Source organism: Ctenocephalides felis, unplaced genomic scaffold, assembly GCF_003426905.1.
Source record: "Ctenocephalides felis isolate EL2017-DRISC unplaced genomic scaffold, ASM342690v1 CF-g0.4_SCAFFOLD_01886, whole genome shotgun sequence".
Taxonomy (NCBI): domain Eukaryota; kingdom Metazoa; phylum Arthropoda; class Insecta; order Siphonaptera; family Pulicidae; genus Ctenocephalides; species Ctenocephalides felis.
In genome coordinates, this window is record NW_020538040.1 from 43,564,234 (window position 1) to 43,583,625 (window position 19,392).

At 29.5% G+C, this 19,392-nt stretch overlaps 1 protein-coding gene across 3 annotated transcripts in view; it reads left to right on the forward strand.

The window, feature by feature from the left end:
- Positions 1–17,919, forward strand: part of LOC113377451 (protein halfway) — a 37,751-nt gene extending 19,832 nt beyond the window's left edge. For all 3 annotated transcript variants that reach the window (XM_026617778.1, XM_026617777.1, XM_026617776.1), the window contains exons 2-9: positions 11,058–11,200; positions 11,721–11,941; positions 14,554–14,871; positions 14,980–15,152; positions 15,840–16,037; positions 17,058–17,216; positions 17,280–17,390; positions 17,599–17,919. In XM_026617778.1, the coding sequence (XP_026473563.1) occupies positions 11,058–11,200; positions 11,721–11,941; positions 14,554–14,871; positions 14,980–15,152; positions 15,840–16,037; positions 17,058–17,216; positions 17,280–17,390; positions 17,599–17,880 (1,605 nt within the window). In that variant the 3' untranslated portion in view covers positions 17,881–17,919. The remainder of the gene's footprint in view (positions 1–11,057; positions 11,201–11,720; positions 11,942–14,553; positions 14,872–14,979; positions 15,153–15,839; positions 16,038–17,057; positions 17,217–17,279; positions 17,391–17,598) is intronic.
- The last annotated feature ends 1,473 nt before the right edge of the window (positions 17,920–19,392 follow it).

The window sequence follows — 19,392 nt, forward strand, 5'->3', positions numbered from 1 at the left end:
TTACTACCAATTCATATGAATATAGAGCCGTAACGTAGTTTTACTATATAATCGTTCTATTTTATTCGAGAATTGACACCTTATTTATCTTAATATAAAAATGATTGTTGGAATCGTATGCTTGAATAATAACGCATTGTATGTTTAAACATGAGGCTTGCAAGGAGCACTTGGTTTTCTCATTAGTCATTAGTATTTTTAATCAATTTTCATTAATCTGTCAAATCAAGGTAAATGGAAAAAATGTTTATAATATAATAATTTTAAGAACTATAGAATATATAATATGAGCAGTAAACTTGAAATTATTATTATTAATTGTAACTACTAAACAAGATGATAATATAAATTCAAGTCAAGTGTAATTTGTTTAAAACATTTTCAACCTCCCGAAGGAGAAGTTTATTTTCATCAAAAAAAACGATTAGCTAATTTTATGTTTTCTCGACGTTTCAAGCCATTCTGAATCGAATGAGACCAAATTTGGATAAAGTATGTGTGTATATATATGTGTATGGTGTATGTGTGTGTGCGTGTGTGTGCGTGTGTGTGCGTGTGTGTGTGTGAAATTTTTTTTGCCGTAAATCGGCGTTTTCTCAACAGCTCCTGAACCGATTTCAGAAATTTAAAAGCCATTTAATGTATCTCAATGAGGACTATCGTTTGTCAATTCTGTGCGACGATCTGCCGAGCGGTTTCTTTGTGATTTGAAAAAAAGTGTTAAACTTTTCGTCCACATTTAAGCTTATATTACCAAATCGATTTTAAAAAATCAAAAACTGTTCGAACGATATTAGTTGGGAATGATCTTGATTAGTTTTAGGTGAAAATCTACCAAGCCGTTGTCTTGTAATTAACTGTTCAAAAAAAAATTAAGCCGGTTTTTATGGAACTTTTTTTGGCGTTATATATAATGGTCTTATAGAACTTACTGAAATATTACGGCCTTACGATAAGCAGTTTCATTCGAGTATCGGCAGCCGAAGAGTAAGGATCGTCTACAGGTACAAATTTAAATATTGTGAATAATAGTTTGTTTACCAGTTATGGATACCGAGCCGCCGGACCCCGGCGGCAGACCCTTATCGCCGATATCTGATATAGATATCGACATTGATAATGTTAGTGAGTCACAGTGCGTAAATAATACTTATTATAAAATGGAAGGAGACAAAATACATTGGGTTAATGACACTACCCATATTAGTGCTATTAATTCGGTAAATATTAGTGAAATAAATGAAGAAAATATAAATTATAATGAAAATAAAGAAACAAATAGTGATAATTTAACAAGTGTCGGTGCGGAAAGTGTAAATAAAAAATTAAAAACAGGTATAATATCAGTCGCAAATTCTGAACAAAGTAGTGAAATATCAAATGTAAACAATGGAATCAAAACAAGTTGGTATAATATGTGGTTAAAAGATAAGGATACAGCAATAGTAGGCGAAAATATTAAAGAAATTAAATTCTATTTAGAAACAGACGAAGGTCCATTCATTATTCATGCTGAAAGCAAAGATAAAAATATCGGTAGACTACACCCGATGGCCGTGGGAAGAATATTTCACAGAAATTTAATAAATATTAGTAAGGATATAGAAAATATTAGCGCTATTGGCAAAAACAAGATAAAAATAACATTTAATAATTATAAGAGTGCAAACAGAGTCATCAGAGAAAATCTGCTGGATATTTTTAATATTAAGGCATTCATTCCCAGATACAAACTAGTAAGAACCGGAATCATCTTCGATATAGACCCAGATCTAGAAGAAGAGGAAATTTTTAATTGTATTAGGTGCGATAGCGAAGTTATAAGTATTAAATGCTTAAAAAGTAAAAATAATGAATCAATGAAACCTAATTCGCAGAGAGTAAAAATTTTATTTAGAGGCAATATGTTACCAGAAAGAGTGTTTATCCATTCAGTAAGTTGTCGGGTTATGCCATATATACAAAGATTAATACAGTGCCACAAATGTTGGAGATTTGGACATATAAAAATACAATGCAGAAGCAAAGAAAGGTGTAAAAAATGTGCAGATGAACATAACATAAATGCATGCAAAAATGACGAGGAAACTTGCTGCCTATGTTATGAAAACCATCAAGCAGATAGCAAAATATGCGAGGTATATCTGAAGAATAAAAAAATAAAAGAAATCATGGCAATGCAGAATTCATCTTACGAAGAAACTAAAAAAATTATTCAGAACAACGGATATGCAAAAGCAGTTAGCACCTATAATCAATATAAATCCTATCAAAATAACTTTCCAGGTCTTAATAGTAATATGAGAAGCAGTTCAGATAAACCAAATGCTAATAAATATGAAATATTAGCAAATCTAATAGAAAAAGAACAGGTTTATGACACAGATAACTTAATGAGAATGAATAAACCAACAAATATCTCAAGCAGAAATGATAGAAGAAATTATTATAAAGCAAATTATGAGTATCGAAGAGGTGAACGTAGGGTAGACAGAACTGACGTGATTAAGTCTCACAAAAGGTCACAAAGCAATGAGGATAAAGAAATTTCAGCAGCGCGAAGGACTCAATTGAGAAGCGACATTAAAAACATAATTAAAAAACTAGAAGACAAAAGATATGGTATAGATATAAGCAAGGAAACTAATATGTCGAACATAAAAATTAGATTAGAAATGATAATCGAAAGTTTGGGTATAGTAAGTTCTCAAGTAGAAAACACAATAGGAGTTGGTTCTAAAGAAAATGAGAAAAAAGATATTAGTGACAATAATTATAGTTGATTAAAAAAACAAATAAATAAATAAATAATAAAAATAAAAATATAAATGAATCAATTAAAAATTTTACAACTGAATTGCAGATCACTAGTATCAAATAGGGAAAGTATTCAACACTTTATGTTCCAAAACCAAATCCACATAGCGGCACTACAAGAAACGTGGCTAAAACCAGATAGGAATTATAACTTCTCTGGGTATAAAATATTTCGTGATGACAGAGATGATGGTTATGGCGGGGTAGCTATTTTAGTAAAAAATGAAATTGCTTGCGAAGAAGTCATTTTTTCTAATGATAACGATAATATACAACTCTGTGCAGTTTTGATTAAAACCCATACACCATTTTATATAATGTCCGTATATTACTCTCCTAATACAAGTATAGATATGACGGATTTTAAAAATCTAATAGAACAATGTCAAAGAGCAAGAATTTTGATTTCGGGTGATTTCAATAGCCACCACTTTGCGTGGGGCAGCAATTATATAGACAAAAGGGGTGCTACAATATATGAGTTAATAGAAGATTATTCTTTTTGTATACTGAATGATGGAAGAACAACAACAATTCAATCAAAATACAAAAGAAGCTCACCAATAGACTTATCATTTTGTTCCAACAATTTAATTAGTTTGTTGGATTGGAATATAGTTAATGAGAGTATTGGATCAGACCATCTCCCAATAATTATAACGGCGAATGTGTATATAAAAACAATGATACACATTAATATAAATAAACGATGGAATATTAAGAAAGCAAATTGGACAAAATTTGAAGAAAATATTGACAAAATGACAACAACCTTTAATCACACAGAAAGCATCCAAGTAAAATATAAATCTATTACAAACATAATAGAAAAAGCAGCAATAAGTAGTATAAAACAAAATAAACAGAATTACATTAGGACTTTTAGACCTACTCCATGGTGGGATGAAGAGTGCATGGAAATCATATCCAAAAGAAAAATAGCATATAAAAAAATGTTAAATAATTTCAACTATAACAACTATATTAATTATCAAAAAATTAATGCAGAGATAAAAATAATGCTTCGCAACAAAAAGAAAAGAAAATGGATAGACTTTACTAACTCCTTGAATAATACCATGCCTATTACACAACTATGGAAAAAAATCAATATATTCTCAAACAGTAAATCTAAAGTAAATTCTTATAATCAAATATCGCAGGATTTTGGATATAATATTTTGAAAAACTATACGCCAGATTATGTTAGAAGTTGCATCCGTCACTACAAGAATGATAGACTTCGAAATCGAAATATTAACGAGGAAGCAATAAATTGTCCAATAAATACCGAAGAACTTGATAATGTTTTGAGAAATAAAAAAGATTCTGCGCCAGGAATGGATAACATCCATTACTCTATGATTTCTAAATCCCCTAGGGAATTTAAAAAAATCATTGTAAATCTGTTTAACGAGATAATTAAAAATAATATGATTCCCGAAGATTGGAGAAATGTTTGTTTGTTACCATTATGTAAGCCCAATAAATCTCCATTTGACGTCAATTCATATAGGCCGATAGCATTAACGTCATGCGTGGCAAAATCATTTGAGAAAATAATTAAAACAAGACTGGAATGGTTTATCGAAAACCAAAATCTATTAAGTCCATTACAAATTGGATTTAGAAAAGGTAAAAGCACTATGGATGTTATAAGCATTATCTCAAACGATATTCATATCTCAAATTCCAATAATAACTACCTCCTATTTATTGCAGTAGATATCGAAAAAGCATACGATAACGTAAACCAGGAAATTCTACAAAATAAAATGCGAAAGTTTAAGATTCCAAAACTTATAATTAATTGCGTTATGAATCTTATTTCACAAAAAAGAATTTATATCAAAACTAAGGAAGGAATTATAGGGCCAAGAACAACAAATACGGGTATTCTCCAAGGGTCAATACTTAGCCCACTACTCTTTAACATTTATACCTCCGATTTGATCAAAATAATAAAATCAAACGATATCAAAATCTTACAGTATGCGGATGATCTGTTTATATATGTAGCAAAACCATCAATTGAGATATGCATAAAGAAGGCTAGTGAAGCAATAAAGAAACTACAAAATTGGCTCAATAAAAACAATCTAAGTATATCCCCAAGTAAAAGTTCAATAACAATATTCACCAGACACAACAAATCATACCAGCAAGACCAAATTAGGTTGGGCAGTTTAGACTTTCCCATTAAAAAATGCGTAAAAATACTCGGTGTTTATTTGGATAACAAAATGAGTTTTAAAAATCACATTCAAGAATTATGCAAAAAGGGTGAAAAAGGTTTAAACATTTTGAGAAAACTAGCGAATACCAGTTGGGGAGCTCACCCAGAATCGTGCTTGATGATATATAAGAGTTTAATAAGATCTCAAATGGACTATGGATGTTTTATTTACGGCACAATAAACTCTTCTGAAATGCAAAAATTAAATAAATTACAATATTCAGCACTTAGATTGAGCCTAGGAGCTCTAAAATCAACTCCTACAAATAGTTTACTTGCGGAAGCAGGTGAAATAACTTTTCAGCTGAGAATACAAATGTTATCAAATAAATATCTTACGAAAAAATTTAATTCGGCATGCGAAGAAATTCCAAATCAATTACAACTGTTATCAAATCACCATATTACCAAAAAATTTTGGTTCAAGAAAAATACTCCACCATTATTATCAAGTTTTTATTTTTTCAAAAAGTTTGATGAATATATAACTATAAATAAGACCATACCACTTTTTGAATTTCCGTGGATAATGCAGTTTGAGAAACCCGATATAATATTTACATCGTTTCCAATTGAACCGAATATTTTAAACATTGGAGTCAGAAACAGGGAATTGGAGACTTACATAAATGAAAAATGGCCTGATCACATACAAATCTATACAGATGGGTCAAGGGGACAAGGAAAAACAGGTTGTGCTATTTACATCCCCAATTTTAATTATAAAAGAAAAGTGAGGTTGCCGGACATTGCATCGATTTTCACTGCAGAAGTATTAGCAATTTATTTAGCATTAGAGTATATCAAGCAAAATAACATCAATAAAGTGATAATTCTTTCGGACAGCAAAGCAGCATTAAAATCTATCAACAAGCCAAATATTAAATCAAATAAACTTATCTTAAAAACTACAGAAATTTTAATACAACTAACTAGAGATAAATTTTCAATCAAATTATTATGGGTAAAAGGTCACTCCAACATATTGGGTAACGACATAGCCGACAATCTTGCGAAAGAGGCATGGGATCTGGACGTGGACCCTTATAAAGTTCCATGTACTGATCTATTTTATTGGATAAAGTCACAAACCATTAAAACTTGGCAAGAGGAGTTTAAAACCTTATCAAAAAGGAAGGGAAGGCTATATGCTACAATTAATCCATCTCCAAAATTTAATACATGGTTTAATAAAAGGCTAGACATCGACAGAAAATTGATTTCAATTTTCTGTAGAATGCGATTCAATCATACATTGTGCAAGGACCAGTTATACCGGTTTCGGATCGTAGATAATAACAAATGCATATGTGGAGCTGCAGAAACAATTGATCACTTATTTTGGCAATGCCATCTTCATAATGAACATCGTAATAAACTATACAAATGTCTGAGTGAAAAGGGAATGTCATTTCCAATAAATACAGTCATATTAGTCGCTACAAACAATATACAAATTTATAAAATCGTTTTGGACTTTATTACTAAATGCAAAATAAAAATTTAAATTTCTTAATTGATATCTGTGTGTATATGTAGGTATGTGTATGTGTATATATAAATATATATGTGCATGTGTGTATGTGTATATATGTATCGATATGTATATAGTTAAGTTTAGATATATATATATATATATATATGTATGTATATATATATATAGTTATAATTAATATTATAAATGTCTGTAATGTGCTAGATAACCATAAGGTTGAAGCCAAATAAATAAATAAATAAATAAAAATAAGCAGTTTAATTTTAAAAATTCATCAAAGTTTGAGAAAATGAGTAGTTTGTTTGACTTTTGTAAAAATTAAAATTATGCTATTTATTTGGTATAACGACAGAGTACTTGGTCTTAATGAACATACTAAACCATTAAAGTCCTCAATTATAAAAATTGTTCATTTTTGAAACCTTGCTTTTAGAAAATACTCCGAGTTAACGTGCTTGTTCGTTTTCAGTTATGTGTAATAAATCCACTCGGAATACTTTTAATCACTCACTAAATTAATTTATTATTTGTTGATTAAGTCGATTATTTACACATGTCGGAAGTTCATGTAACTTGCCTCAAGGCAAAATACCAATACCAGCTAGTTTATTTTATTTTTAAATCAAATTTCTGTTCTAATTTCCAACGGAAGATTTCTGTGATCATAATAATCTGGTTTCGGTATTACGATGAGTTGATATTCTATTTTTCAGTTTTTACGGGGCGATTGTACGCTGGATCTTGACAAATTGTCTTTTCCATAACATTGAACAAAGTGACAAGGCCGTCTACATGGACATAAACGTTTCAAGAAAGATTATGGAAATAATATGGTTTTAGATTTCATACATGTAGTAAAAATAATTAGCGTGAGAATTATTTATATACAAATTTTTCTGTACTATATTGTATTCTTCTTTATTCTTACCTTTTAGTTTCTCTTTGAGTTATGTATTTCATATTGCTATTTTGTGCTGTATTCTATTCTGTGCTTACTAAATCTGACTTATTTACTTTAATATCAGTTTTTATTGTTATCTTTAAATAGCAATCAGAACTACGAGTTCTATCCGCTCCTATGATTTTACTTCTCCTATTTGATTACATTTAGTTAGATTGTCTTGTATATTTTGATGTGTTTTACATCAATGGTTGTAGTAATGTATATTTAGTTTTTTCAGCAATGCTATAAACGGTTATTTTTTATGAAAACTTGTTTTGATCTATATTTTCAAGTTAAAATGGACATTATTATTACTGCTTGATATCAAATTGTCCGAAACGCGGATTTAAATCGGGGAACCGTGATTGCTCCTAACCTCACTCGATACTTACTTTGTTTTTAATGGTTCAGACCATTGTCATTTTCTAACCCATCACAATGACTAATGATAACTAATTCATAATATCATATGATATTAACGAATGCATTTGCAAAATATACAGAAAATCAGCGTACACCGGTAAGACAAGAAACTGTGTATGTTTATACTTGTTTATCTATGGTTGTACTATGAAGAATTTTGTTTTGATTATGATTTTATAATAGGTGAATCATTATCCAAATTCTTAAATCTTTATATTAATATTTTACTTTCAAAATTATATTCGGGTCTTCAAACCTACCTAAGCAAAAATTATAAAAGCTTTTCAAATTTTCTGTACATCAGAAAACTGAAGTCATCATCCGCTATCAATTCGTCCAACAGTTTGCTAAACCAAAAGCAAAAAAAGTGTATAAAAAGCGACAGATAGATAAATTATGATAAACCAAGATTTCTCCTAGTTTTTTTTTTTGAATTTGCGATAAATCATTACCCTTCTTAAGGACCCTTAAAATAATTTTATACAAGCCTCCGCTAAGGCAGGTTATACTTTTGATTGATTAGACGCGCCTGTTGAACTTATTGTTAAAGTGGAAAAAATGATATAAAACCTTTTAATTAAAGGCTTTTATATCTTTTTAAATGAAAGATATGAATTCAAAACTAGGACTTACCTTCCCATAATATTTAACCATTCAGCAGTGGGTTTATTAATTTAAAATAAGTCATTTGAGCGCCTCTGTCGATCCACGCCTAGGACGGCTCAGGCTAGGCACGTTGAGGTCTCGAATTCTGAAAACATCGTAAAATTCACAAAATAGTGTTAAAATTCTATTACATAGCTAAGACCTATGTCATCTATGTCGCACAAGTCAGCTGAACATGTGCGAAATATTTTTCACAAAAAAACATTTCTACCGGCAATTTGGCACTATGTTGCTTACTCAATTATTCACATGGATTTATTACTGTTGATGATATTTGATTCATCACTGTACTGATCCTTGTCTAACAAGAAAGAGGAGTTTAAACAAAGAAGTTAAAACAATTGTATAGGAAAACATGGCTATCGTTTATTTTTGGCCAAAAGAAATTCGTTTCATCACTTTTTTCCTAACTTCTAGTCTTGGCAGTGAGAGGTTTGAAATTTGGGAGGAATGAAGAAGTTATAGAAGCAGTTTGAGGAATCACGTTAAAAATTGGTATAACTATATTAGAACACCTTTATGAGAAATGTATCATACTCAATTGAAATTATATTTAGATATAAATCAAATATATTTTCTTGGTCAACTCGGAAACTTTTCATTTCGTTTTCTTACGTTATGGAACAATATAATATGCCATTGTCAATTTTAACATGCCTTTTGATTGTATTATTTATGTTGCTACAAAAACAATTATCAGAACTATAAATTACACATTCTATTTAGAGCGCCAATGTATATTTAAGGTGGGAAATAATATACCTATAATGGACCTAAATTTACATTTATGCAAACATCATAAATGGGCATGCCATACGGGTGTGCCCGTTTGTCTGCGTTTATATGATAGTCAATACTCATTTTTAGTGAGAGAGCTTAGAAACGATGTATGTTCAATTTTCAGAACATCTGTCAACAACATGATCTTGATTGGAAAATAAACAAAATCAATAGAAACTAGTGATGTATGGCGTTTTGCCTTAAGACAAATTGCATTAACTTCCAATACAGTAATAAAACATTCGAGGAATGAAAATAGTCAATTATCAATAAAAATTGTCAGATTCTACCTGGCTACTTTTCTGTATATCTGGACCTATGTGGACTAAGAGACGAGTATACCTGTCACCTAGTCCCACGTGTCAATAATTTGATTCGTATTTAAATTAATAATATTGATATATTGTTTATTTTTGACTATCAAACGTCAATTTTTAACCTTTTCTTTTGCAACCCTAAAACCACTGGACCTTCCTTCGCAAAAGTTCAACAAATTATTCATTTTGTCATTATAAGTAAAATGTTTATAAATCATTTAAATCGGTTGCTCTGTTCTCTCAAAAACTTAATTTCAATTTTTTGCACTTTTTGCTCCGTATCTCAGACACGGTTGGACCAATTTTTGCCAAAAACTAACTTGAACTATTAAAATCGGTTGATCCGTACTGCCGAAATGTTCGATGAAAAATTGCATACACACACACACATCCATTTTTTCGAAGGTGTTAAAATGTTCAAAACCTCTGAAACGTAAAATATGAAAAAAAAAACATTTGATTTTTGGACGATTACTATGGGAAGTTAAAAACATAACTCAATAGATTATAATATAAACAATAAAATTATATATAAATTTCTATATGTAATAATTACTATGGGAAGTTAAAAACATAACTCAATAGATTATAATATAAACAATAAAATTATATATAAATTTCTATATGTAATAATTAATATATTATTTATATATTATATAAATTTATTTATGATAATTATATAAGATTTATAAAATAATAAGATATATAAAAAACATAAATGAACGAGTTATATAACGAAATATTAAAATAAAAACTATGTATTTTTAAATAATAAATTAGATGCTTAAAGTTCGAGGAAAATACGTAAAGATAAATTGCAATTTTTTATAATTAAAAATTTTTAATTGTCACAAAAAATAGATTTTATGAAGACGGCAGTTTTCAGGTGTGTTCAAATCAAATAGCTAATTAATTTAATTAAGTTAATTATTCAGACTCTTATTCAGTTTATATATTCTTATTCCCAAAGAGCTTGTTCTATCTGTTAAATCGATAGAGTTTATTTTTTGTTTATGCTTCATGGTACAAGGACGGCCGTCACAGATCGCATTTGTATTCGGTTTATGCTTGCCAAGTTGAATTAATTATAATTTCATTTCCTTAACGTCATTAAATTATATTGCGTATATTTGCACATACTGCAAATTCTTGGGCGTATTCGACCATTCAGAGTTTTTATAGACCCAAAAATAATATTTCTCTGAAAATTCGTTTCATATTATTACTCCGGTTATACTTTGATAACTACTTTCATTCATTTTGCTAGATCATCTTATAAGATTTTTGGAGTCAAACCTAATATATAAGAAATATATATATATATATATATATATAATTATATATTATTTTTACGTGTATTTATGATTTTTTATTTCATAGATGCTTGTACCATTGTTTCCTTTGCTGATATTACTCCTAGCCACCTGTTGTTCATGTCATGGGCGAATAGATGAAGAGCTGAGGCCTGTTCAGCCTCCTGAAATACCCACATCAACCACTGCTACAACTTCTACCACCACAAGGTATGTTAGTTTGGTGTTTTGGCACAACCGGTTGCAAAATAAAATTGACGTATTGACGTAGAAACCTTTTGCAGCAAAACTCTTATTGAGGAATGGACCAGAGTGAAACATCCCAAATATACCTGAACGTCATCAAACCGATTTAAAAAATTTGCTATTTTTTAAATGTTTTACCATTTATCACATTATTTTATTCGATTTTATCATTATACAAATGAAATAGAAACATAATATAACTTTAGAGCCAGAGCAGATTTTTTGCTACCATTTAGCGATATACAAAACGAGATACAAACATTATGTTTATTCCAGTTTGCCAACATCATTTCTTGAAAAACTACTTTATATCCTCAATGAATTTCAGATTACCAGAATTTTTTGAATAATCTGCTCTGGTTACCAACTCCCCAATCGTGATGAACCCTATGCAACCTATTTGTATTCCTAGAATTTCAGAATAATCAAATACTATGCATAAAAAATAATAGGAACGTTTATTTATGTTTTACGTATACTTTAGCACAATTGGTTTCTCATCGAGAAGTTCGGCTCGTTCCCAGTCCGAAATGGATCTAGACTGTTTTCATGTACCAGAGGAAGTGTGCAAAGATGAGTTGCTGTGGAAGGACAATGATGACAACGCGCCTAAAAGCAAATGCCGAAGGATGGACAATATTCCGGAAGCTGTAGTATGCTGCAATGTTACTAGATTTACATTGTTGGAGAGTTTGTCATTAGCGGGTGAGTTTTAAACACGATGTTATTAACAGACCAAAAAGGGCGCCTGCTGAATAAAACTATAGTCATAAAACTTCAAATAATAGCTATTAGAAAGGATAAAATTTACAAATTTTTACTCGAGTATCGCTTATTGTTATACATTATGAAATTTGTTTTAGATAAATGGGCCGACTCTGTCGCACAACAGACCAATGTTATGGCAAGGCCATGTTACGCTCCAACTTCCATACATTTTGCTAGTGAATCATACTGAGTACTATCAAAATGTCATGAACTTGCTGTACATTCAAACGTTTTACGAAAAACTGCAACGTCACTTGTGTTATGAAGCTGGGTCAGAAAGACCCTATTATCTTAGATCGTTTTTTTTTACATTTGTGCGGTTTCTAGGTTAGGCTTCTTGAGAAAAACGCCTGACTGCACAGCAACTACATTGCCTTTTTCAATATTTAGTATGGAACGTTCTTCATAACATAGCCTTGCCATAACATTGGTCTGTCGTGCGGGAGAATCGGTCCAAAAATATATGTTTTATAAGCATGATATTAACATTATTTTATAGATTAATAAATATTGTTGTCAATTATTTTTGCTGATTTTTTTTGCACTTGCTATTATTTTGTAATTGAATGTGGAAGTAAAACAATGAAAATAAAATTTAATAAATTTTATTTATTATTCTACATTTAATATTTCTTTTTCGTATGATAAGCAGTATAACAATCATCAACATGTAATGGTACACAATAGCATTTACAAATATATCTAGTTTCGGTTAGCAACGTTCGGCCCTACAAGCACGAGGTAACTTGTGACCTGTCAATAAAGTGTTAATATAATGGAAAATTCATTTAAATAATTACTGACAAAATCAAGATAAATAAATTATTACTTAAATATTTTTTGAGCGTTACGAATATCAGTTATGCGTTAATGATCCAATAAGCGCAATAATGAATAATATATTCATTATGAAAAAGCTTTATGAAGGTATAGTACGATATACTCGTATACAGTAAATTGTATAAAAATATCAGGTTTTTGATAACGATAAAGTTTCAGTTCACAGTTGACAGCATCGCATATTTATTGTCAATTTTACACCATAAGTCAGTTAAAAGGCACATATTTTAAACAAAATACGATAGTTGACATACCTTTCTTTTTTTTTAATTTCAATAATTATTACAACTGTTAAATTATTAACATCTAGTAATATTGATAAATAATAACATAAATTTAAATAAATAAAAGTGCAAAGGATAAAATTTACATGAAAATAATATCCGTAATATGATTTGATATAAAATATAAGCAAATAATAATAAAAATAAAATTAATAAATAATATAAATAAAATTTCTGATTAATAAAATAATACTAGAAAAATAATAAAATATAACAAAATGACAATAATAAAAATAGTAGGATAATAATAATAATAATATTAATAATAATAATAATAATAATGTTAGCGTTTACAAAATTATGAGATCATTGGGAATTTTTCGTTTTAGCCTTGTTGGGCGCGCTTCTGAGAATACTTTGTGTGCCAAGTAATTTGGGTGTTCGTCTATTCTTCTTTTGTAGTTGTTTGTTTTTTGTTGAATTTCTTCATTTACTGTCATCATGCTGCTGTCCTGGTGAATCAACCAGTTGGGAACGTACCTAGGTGCGTTCAGTGCCTGCCGTATGATCTTGTTCTGCATTCGCTGAATAATCTGTAGATTGTTTTTTTTTGGCGGTGCCCCATAGTTGAATCCCATAAGACCACACTGGTTTGAAAATACATTTGTAAATAATTAGTTTGTTGTTTGTCGACAGTTCGGAACGTGTATTCAGTAGCCAGTAATGTTTTTTAAATAGTTCATCAATCTGCTGTTTTTTCTTGTTAATGTGAACTCTCCAGTTCAATTTTGTGTCTAGGTGTATTCCGAGATATTTTACGCTATCTTTTACTGGGATTTCCTGTCCATTTAACTTAATTTTAGGGCATATACCAGTACGCAGCGTGAAAGTGATATGCGTAGATTTTGAGCCGTTTGTCATAATCCTCCATAAAGAAAGTCATTTTGTAGCAATATCTAGATGTTCTTGTAATAGTTGCGAAGCTATGCGGGATCTTTATTGGAAGCAATGATACATGTATCGTCAGCAAATGTCGACACGTTTGTTCCGGAGTATAAAAGAAAATCCGCTGTGAATATAAGGAATAAGGTTGGAGAAAGTACGCTTCCCTGGGGCACCCCAGAGAGGATCTTTCTTTTGGTCGACTCCTCGTTGTTGATGCTGACGAAAAATTCCCTATTTTCAAGGAACGATTTTATTATTGAAAATATCGGTTCTGATAAACAGAGTTTTAGTTTGTACAACAAACCAGTGTGACATACCTTTCTGGATTATGATTAGTGAGTGATAAGTAATTTTGATCATTGTTAATGTGTGAAACTGAAATCATGAATCAAGCATGAATCATGTGTATAAAAAATATGCAGATATATTAATTTATCTATAAAAAAATCCGACAATTTTATGTATAATTATATTATTTTTTATCACAATTTTAAAATTACTCCACATAAAGTTCATCATAGATTATTTCGTATGTTTCAGGTCTAAATGGTTCTAACAAGATACGAGCGCTCCATGTACGCAATGCAACTATGGAGTCATTAGATCTGTCTGAACCTAGATATAAACAATTAACTTCAATATCCATCACTGATGGTAATATCACCAAATTGGCAGGAGAATTTACAAAAATGACATCTGTTACATGTTTAAATGTGTCCAATAACAATATAAATAGCATAGAACCAAGAGCATTGTCTAATTTATATGATCTAGTTATGCTGGATTTGTCTCATAACAACCTAACAAGAATGCCCAATTTTAGGAAGCCGGAGAAAAATTTTACAATTGATATTATGGGTAAGTAATAGTTTGTAAATTTTATTATTGTATTCCTAGTTTATTGAACAATAAGTCATAAATATATTTCGAGTTAATTATGCAATTATACGTAATATTTTCTTGTAGGCAATGACGGCATGCTATGTAAGAGTGTCACTGAAACTATGAATAATACCGGTCCAGGGGGTGCGATCAATTTTAATCATGTCAATGAAACATTTTGCGCGTCATCGTTGAAGTATCAGTGGTTCAACAGTACTGAAATGATAACTCTTCGAAATGTGTTGTTTGCGCATCAGGTAGAAGAAACATTTATTTATTTACTCTTTAAAATTGCATTAATTTGTCGTTCTGCATATTTTCAGTAAGTTATTTGTTTTGTGACTTGCTCACGTGAGCGTACGCCAAAGTTTAAATGCAGGTGACCCCCTTATATGACGGTAGTTACGTTCCAAAAAACTACAAAATGAGGCGTTGAGTTCCAAAAATTGATAAAACATGGTACATATTATAATTTCATTATTAAATTTTCTTAAGTAATACACATTAAATGAAATAAATGATATTTGCTATGAGTGAAAAGATATTTATATATTTCTTTATTGATGTAAAGCACATGCAAAGTTCACTTTATTAAAATTTTGTGCTCATTTAATTTGTTCAGCCAGAGGAGCATTAATTTATTATGCCTTTTTTCGAGAGAATGTACGCGCTCGAATAAAAAATAACAATAATGTATCTTTTGTAATAGTTTTATCATGTTTATTAAGCTATTATACGTTCATTTTACTGACTTCAAATTAGATAACGTTAATTTTACATAAGTTCTAAGTTTGCCGTGATATAAGGGAGATATCCGCAATTATTGACGTAATGTGTTATGCGGGGGTTAACTGTATTTGAAGCTTAAACAAAGATAAGATGATGATTTATCAAAAATAAATAAAAAACACCTATACTCCAATAACGCAAGATTGTATTTACAGCTTGAATCTGAATGTAAGAACATCCTAAATCAATCTAAAAACTATGTTCCATGTACATGCCAACCATCACGTATGGACATGGTACAAGGTCGACCAGCCACTCTTTCTGTAGGAGTTGACTGTTCATATAGAAAACTGACATCGTTGCCCGAACATTTACCTCCAAATACTTATAAACTAAACATTACTGGTAATAATGTGAGTAAAATTTGTTATGTCAATTAGATGAACATGTGAGTAATCAAAAAACATGTTTTTATACTATTGTATGTCGATTTTACACAATCAATATATATCGTTTATAATAACTATCTAGTTTGTAGTTTTTTTATACTTTCTTTATCCTTACTAGTAAGAACAAAATATATGTTTATATTTTATTCTTAACATGTTTGAAAAGCAAAATATTTATAAGTAAAATAACAAAAATTCGTATAATCTGTCTTCACTGTTTTGAGAATTCACTTTGCCATCATTCGTAAAGGGTATTCACGAATATTTCTGCATGTAATATCTTATATAAAATATAGATAGAATATTTTATAGAAGATCTTTTTTTCTCTTATGAATCAAATCAGGTCCAGACATTTCGCAGATATCAAAATTGCCATTTGATAGCTCAAAATGATTATTTAATAAGCATCAAATTACATATTCTTGAAGGAGAACTTTGTTTTTTGGAAAATCCGATTAGCCAGGTTTTCTTGAAACTTCAAGTCATTCTCAATTGTTTGTCGGGCCGTGACGAAATTTTTTTAAAAATGTTGAAGCTTTGAACAGAATTTTTTATCAATCAAAATTTTACAAACATTCGTATCTTAAAAATTGTCCAGAATTTTCAAAAAAAAATTAATTTCAAAATCTTCAAATTAATTTCATTTTCACAATTTTCAAAGACTCTAAGGATTGTTTTACTGTGTATGACAATAGATAACTAAGATAATTCTTGTGGGATTACTCAAAATTTCATTGATTATTCTACTTTGGATGATCAATTTTTATTCATCAGGTATTTTAGTTGTAACTGTATCTCATATCACATTTTAATCGCATGTGTTAGAAAAGAACTAAAACCAACAACAAGTTTTGTACTGAACGTGCACAATGTTACATAATAATGTGTACAATATTTTGCGATCAGTTTTGGTTTATTTTGTATTTTCAGAAGTAGTTGGAATTAAAAATGAAAAAATTTAATTAGAAATGGTTTATTTTTAGATTACAAGTCTTTCTGCATTGAATGATGATCCTATTTATCAGTATATTCGCGAACTAATCGCAAAAGATAATCAAATAGAATCTATCTCTGAACTGGAAGGAACGAAATTTATGGATAATTTTGTGCTTCTGGATTTAAGTAATAATGCATTAAAAACTGTATGTATTTCATGCTAGACTTGATTAAATGAATGATTATTAATAATTTAATTTAATTCATAGATTCACGCTTATATTTTATCAAATTCCTTTGATAGAAATAATGATCGTAGGAAAGTTTTTCTGGGAGGTAATCGCTTACATTGTGATTGTAATACTGCAAAAGTTCTTAAGGTATGCAATATATTATCTTGTTTCTGTTTTGCAAGTCGAATTTTGTTTTCACAAAATTGTGTTTCATTAATGTTTGTTATAATTGTTACTGAAAGCAAATTTCTACTCTTGCTTTTACTTACTTTTTGAACTTGCAAAAAAGTTTCAGAATACTATAAAGTTAAATTTATTGTTAATTACAAAGTGTTCGAACTTACTGTATTTACAGGTATGGCTGTTAGGGAAAAGAAACTTCATTCCTGATTATAATGCAATTGAATGTGGAAATTCTCCTTCTAAAGTTATAGACTTGGCAGAGAGCAAAATGTGTCAATCACTTAGAGATTGGACTGATTATATATACTACATTATAGCAGTTGAAGTTATGTTACTTGTTTGTTTAATCTTAAAAGTTACATATGACTATTGGATATTCAAAACAGCTGGATATTTGCCTTGGCCAGCTAACAAAATGCCCAAATTGCCATGTGATTGGTTATGTGAGACATAATTGATTTATATGTAAGCTTTCTTTTGCCTTATATCAATGCACACGTTAAGACTGATTTATTCTATAATATGTATGTAAACAATTATTGTGTGTAATAAATTGTTTAAATTTATTTTTTTATATTAATACAATAAAGTTTAATCAAACCTGTGGATGCATAAATTAGGTATGCTAATTAGTACATGTCGTGAATGTAATATATTTTAATCCTTTTTGGTCGTTTGACAACTCTGTCACCAAAGCCTTTTTACCGTTTCGGTCAACCGTTTTGTATAATTTTTATACAAAAACAACACTAAATAAGTGTATTGATTAAAAATATATCTAAAGTGCACAAAACAATTATTTAATCTTGTTAACACATCCTAAACTTGCGTGTTCAGCTTTATCGACGGAAAATAATTCCGAGCAATACGATACCCGTCTTGAAATTTAATTTGACCGAAAAGGGTTAAAATGCAATTTAGTTTTATATATAAAAAATACTACAAAATATATGAATTGTTTTTATGATGGGTTTCTCAAAGAAAGTATAAAGGAATCTTAAAAATGCCTTCATGAAATTCACTCCCCACACAGCACATGTGTGGTTCCGCATGCCTGAATTTTGGTCAATCTCCACATTATAATGAGCCGAATAACCGGCCCCATATGCGACGTGAGTCATCCCGGTAGGCATAGAATTGATGAAGAATAGTTTATTGATTTGATTGAGGTCGGTATTTGGCAAATACGTTGAGAATCGTTCGATCACAGGTGAGAATGCGGCATTTAGATTGAAAATAGTTTGATTGTCGGTAAAATTTGGCATAGGTCTTGAAAATAGAATGATCATAGTTTAAAAAATGCGGCATATATCTTGAGTATAGTTTGATCGTAAAAAATAGAAATTAAAAATATATATTAAATTAAAAAATTTGAAATTACATTTTCTTTTTTTTTTTCAAATATGCTTCAGACTGTTTTCTGTATCATGTTTTTGATTTTTCATGTTTTTTTTTTCTTTTCCAAGATTTTTTTCCAAGTTTTTTCTGACAAAATTATTTGTTCAATTTCAAGTTTTCTTTTAACAAACATTTTTTCCAAATTTTTTTCTCTACATACTTTTTCGGGTGACTTGACATACGAGCGCTTCGAAATACGAGTAATTCGTGTTCCAAGCTATTTAAAACAACAATTGGAACATTACATGTCAAATTATTTGATGAAAAAAATATTTTTGCGAAAAAATTCTTGGAAATTTTTTTTTCAAAAAAAAATTTTTTAATTTATTTTTCCAAAAATCATGGATTTTTTTTCCACAATTGCTTTCCACAATTTTTTGTCCAAATTTATTCCCCGCTTTTTTTACTAAATTTTTTCCCCCCAAAATTTTTATTCCAAATTTTTTTTTCCAAAAAATTAAAGACTTAGTTCATGGTTTTTTCCAAAATTTTCCCCAAATTTGTTTTGTCAACATTTTTTTCCCTAAAATTTTTTCTCCAAAATCTTTCCTCTTCCTATCACCTCTTT